General features: G+C 48.7%; 1 protein-coding gene across 1 annotated transcript; it reads right to left on the bottom strand.

Moving 5' to 3' along the window:
- LOC139833108 (chaperone protein dnaJ 11, chloroplastic-like) lies at nucleotides 1-855 on the bottom strand. Its single transcript, XM_071823279.1, has one exon. The coding sequence runs from the start codon at nucleotides 742-744 to the stop codon at nucleotides 322-324; it is 423 nt and encodes a 140-aa protein (XP_071679380.1). The 5' UTR covers nucleotides 745-855; the 3' UTR covers nucleotides 1-321.
- Nucleotides 856-4,822: the final 3,967 nt, after the last annotated feature.

The raw sequence follows: 4,822 nt of genomic DNA, 5'->3' as shown, positions 1-4,822 counted from the left end.
TGGAAACGCAAGACAGCATTTATTGGTATCGGCAAGAAGGGATTATAATTTGCTCATACCGAAGATCAGATGATGCTGCTACTACATATCACATGTTGATTGATTCTACATATCTATGTTTCTGAAGATGCACTGCACACTCAGAAATCAGAAAAACGGAGGAAGAGGAGGAGGTTACATGTACAGACGCATGGGTGGTTCACCGTAACAAAAATTCTATGGTGAGCGGCCATGGCCGCACGGCGGCTATAGAGAGCCCGGGGCGCCGATTGTGTCAAGGGAGGTACTATTTGCAAGGACCAAAAGCAAGGTCGGGTCTATCTACCAGCACTGGTCGGACTCCCAGGTGCGTCGAGGCCGGCCCCAGACGCTGTGCGGCGGCGGCCTGGAGGCGGGCGGCTGCGCGTAGGCCTGGGCGACGACGTCGCGGTCGTAGCGCGCCCGGGCGTCCGTGTCGGAGAGCGTGGCGTAGGCGTCGTGGAGCCTGATGAAGTCGTCGTCGCCGGCCGCGCCAGCCACGTCGGGGTGCAGCTCGCGCGCCAGGCGCCGGTACGCGGCCTTGATCTCGCCGCCCGACGCGCCGGCGCGCAGCCCCAGCACCTCGTAGAGCGTGCAGCTTCCGGCCGGCGCCGCCGACGCGACAGCCGCCGCGCACCGGGCCGTCGCCCTTCGTGAGGAGCTGAGGGAGGCCCGAGCGAACCTTGAAGCCGCCGGGGCGTGCATCATCGGAGGGGCGGAGATCATGGCGGAGAGGAGAGGAAAGACGGAAAGAATCACGAGTCGATGAATGCAGGGTAAAGAGGAAAAGTATGCAGGTGAGGTGAGAGTGAGATGGGAACATGGTCGGCTTCCGGGCTGGGTTTTATAACGCGCTGGCTTGCTTGATTCTTGCGAGAGGTTTGGATGGGGGGCGTGACTCAGCGGCAGTATCGTCGTGATGTGCCATGTGGAAGTCGGCTCGAAGAGGTGCATGCGCGCGTCATGTGGCCGTGTTCCCCAGCCCTGCCTCATCCGCCACTGGAGCGGACCATGAGGACGGGACACGCGCCCAAGGCCACGGCTTCCGCGGACTACACTAATCAGAGTACGGCGGAGAGCACATGGTTCTGCATCTAGTAGTAGTAGATACGTAGTAAGGGCATCTCCAACCGCAAGACCCAAACCGCGCCCGCGCGTCCGTTTGGGTCGAGCCGGACAAAAACGCGGTCCAGCGCGCGGACCTATCCCTAAAACGGATGGCCGCGGCGTCCGGGACGACCCAAACCCGGCCCAAATCTGGGACGAGTTTGCGTGGCCGCGGACGCCGGATGCTGGTCGCTCGCGTCCTCCCCTTGTCCGCCCCTGGCCCGCCTGTCTGTCTCCCAAAACACAAACCCCTCGCACACATCTCCCGCCGCTCCGCCGCCAGCCAAGGACCGGCGATTTGGGAGAGGCGTCGACGCCGGCCACCGTCGTCGACACGCCGGCAAGCGGTGCAGAAGCATAGGTCGCGGTCCCGCGCTGCTTTCGCCGCGTCGTAGCAGAGTCGGAGGACGCCGTCGCCGTCGCCGCTGTCCTCCCACCGTCGCGAGAGCTTGATGGCGTGTAACTCACACGTTCGTTGGGAACCCCAAGAGGAAGGTATGATGCACACAACAGCAAGTTTTCCCTCAGAAAGAAACCAAGGTTTATCGAACCAGGAGGAGCCAAGAAGCACGTTGAAGGTTGATGGTGGCGGGATGTAGTGCGGCGCAACACCAGGGATTCCGGTGCCAACGTGGAACCTGCACAACACAACCAAAGTACTTTGCCCCAACGAAACAGTGAGGTTGTCAATCTCACCGGCTTGCTGTAACAAAGGATTAACCGTATTGTGTGGAAGATGATTGTTTGCGTAAAACAAGAGAACAAGTATTGCAGTAGATTGTATTTCAGTATAGAGAATTGGACCGGGGTCCACAGTTCACTAGAGGTGTCTCTCCCATAAAATAAACAGCATGTTGGGTGAACAAATTACAGTTGGGCAATTGACAAATAAAGAGGGCATGACCATGCACATACATATTATGATGAGTATAGTGAGATTTAATTGGGCATTACGACAAAGTACATAGACCGCCATCCAACTGCATCTATGCCTAAAAAGTCCACCTTCAGGTTATCATCCGAACTCCCTCCAGTATTAAGTTGCAAAGCAACAGACAATTGCATTAAGTATGGTGCGTAATGTAATCAACAACTACATCCTTAGACATAGCATCTATGTTTTATCCCTAGTGGCAACAGCACAACACAACCTTAGAACTTTCTGTCATCGTCCTGTGTGTCAATGCAGCATGAACCCACTATCGAGCATAAATACTCCCTCTTGGAGTTACAAGCATCTACTTGGCCAGAGCATCTACTAGTAACGGAGAGCATGCAAGATCATAAACAACACATAGACATAACTTTGATAATCAACATAACAAGTATTCTCTATTCATCGGATCCCAACAAACGCAACATATAGAATTACAGATAGATGATCTTGATCATGTTAGGCAGCTCACAAGATCCGACAATGAAGCACAATGGGGAGAAGACAACCATCTAGCTACTGCTATGGACCCATAGTCCAGGGGTAGACTACTCACACATCACTCCGGAGGCGACCATGGCGGCGTAGAGTCCTCCGGGAGATGATTCCCCTCTCCGGCAGGGTGCCGGAGGCGATCTCTGGATCCCCCGAGATGGGATCGGCGGCGGCGGCGTCTCTGGAAGGTTTTCCGTATCGTGGCTCTCGGTACTGGGGGTTTCGCAACGGAGGCTTTAAGTAGGCGGAAGGGCAGGTCAGGAGGCGGCACGAGGGCCCCACACCACAGGGCCGCGCGGCCAAGGGGGGGGCCACGCCGCCCTAGGGTGTGGCCCCCTCGTGGCCCCACTTCGTCTCCTCTTCGGACTTCTGGAAGCTTCGTGGCAAAATAGGACCCTGGGCATTGATTTCGTCCAATTCCGAGAATATTTCCTTACTAGGATTTCTGAAACCAAAAACAGCAAACAAAGAATCGGCACTTCGGCATCTTGTTAATAGGTTAGTTCCAGAAAATGCACGAATATGACATAAAGTGTGCATAAAACATGTAGATAACATCAATAATGTGGCATGGAACATAAGAAATTATCGATACGTCGGAGACGTATCGCATCCCTGCTTAGTTCTGCTCGTCCCGAGCAGGTAAAACGATAACACAGATAATTTCTGGAGTGACATGCCATCATAACCTTGATCATACTATTTGTAAAGCATATGTAGTGAATGCAGCGATCAAAACAATGTATATGACATGAGTAAACAAGTGAATCATATTGCAAAGACTTTTCATGAATAGCACTTCAAGACAAGCATCAATAAGTCTTGCATAAGAGTTAACTCATAAAGCAATAATTCAAAGTAAAAGCATTGAAGCAACACAAAGGAAGATTAAGTTTCAGCGGTTGCTTTCAACTTATAACATGTATATCTCATGGATATTGTCAACATAGAGTAATATAATAAGTGCAATAAGCAAGTATGTAGGAATCAATGCACAGTTCACACAAGTGTTTGCTTCTTGAGGTGGAGAGAAATAGGTGAACTGACTCAACATTGAAAGTAAAAGAATGGTCCTCCATAGAGGAAAAGCATCGATTGCTATATTTGTGCTAGAGCTTTGATTTTGAAAACATGAAACAATTTTGTCAACGGTAGTAATAAAGCATATGTATCATGTAAATTATATCTTACAAGTTGCAAGCCTCATGCATAGTGTACTAATAGTGCCCGCACCTTATCCTAATTAGCTTGGACTACCGGATCATCGCAATGCACATGTTTTAACCAAGTGTCACAAAGGGGTACCTCTATGCCGCCTGTACAAAGGTCTAATGAGAAAGCTCGCATTAGATTTCTCGCTATTGATTATTCTCAACTTAGACATCCATACCGGGACAACATAGACAACAGATAATGAACTCCTCTTTTATGCATAAGCATGTAACAACAATTAATAATTTTCTCATATGAGATTGAGGATATATGTCCAAAACTGAAACTTCCACCATGGATCATGGCTTTAGTTAGCGGCCCAATGTTCTTCTCTAACAATATGCATGCTTAACCATAAGGTGGTAGATCGCTCTTACTTCAGACAAGACGAACATGCATAGCAACTCACATGAAATTCAACAAAGAGTAGTTGATGGCGTCCCCAGTAAACATGGTTATCGCACAACAAGCAACTTAATAAGAGATAAAGTGCATAAGTACATATTCAATACCACAATAGTTTTTAAGCTATTTGTCCCATGAGCTATATATTGCAAAGGTGAATGATGGAATTTTAAAGGTAGCACTCAAGCAATTTACTTTGGAATGGCGGAAAATACCATGTAGTAGGTAGGTATGGTGGACACAAATGGCATAGTAGTTGGCTCAAGTATTTGGATGCATGAGAAGTAATCCCTCTCGATACAAGGTTTAGGCTAGCAAGGCTTATTTGAAACAAACACAAGGATGAACCGGTGCAGCAAAACTCACATAAAAGACATATTGAAAACATTATAAGACTCTACACCGTCTTCCTTGTTGTTCAAACTCAATACTAGAAATTATCTAGACCTTAGAGAAACCAAATATGCAAACCAAATTTTAGCATGCTCTATGTATTTCTTCATTAATGGGTGCAAAGCATATGATGCAAGAGCTTAAACATGAGCACAACAATTGCCAAGTATCACATTACCCAAGACATTTATAGCAATTACTACATGTATCATTTTTCAATTCCAACCATATAACAATTTAACGAAGAAGAAACTTCGC

This window comes from Lolium perenne, chromosome 7 (assembly GCF_019359855.2).
Source record: "Lolium perenne isolate Kyuss_39 chromosome 7, Kyuss_2.0, whole genome shotgun sequence".
NCBI lineage: Eukaryota > Viridiplantae > Streptophyta > Magnoliopsida > Poales > Poaceae > Lolium > Lolium perenne.
The sequence above is the reverse complement of the archived record's forward strand: the minus strand, read 5'-3'. Positions and strand labels throughout refer to the sequence as shown.

Bases quoted from the DNA above. Each gene is read 5' to 3' on its own strand.
- LOC139833108 (XM_071823279.1), bottom strand. From the start codon at position 744: ATGATCTCCGCCCCTCCGATGATGCACGCCCCGGCGGCTTCAAGGTTC.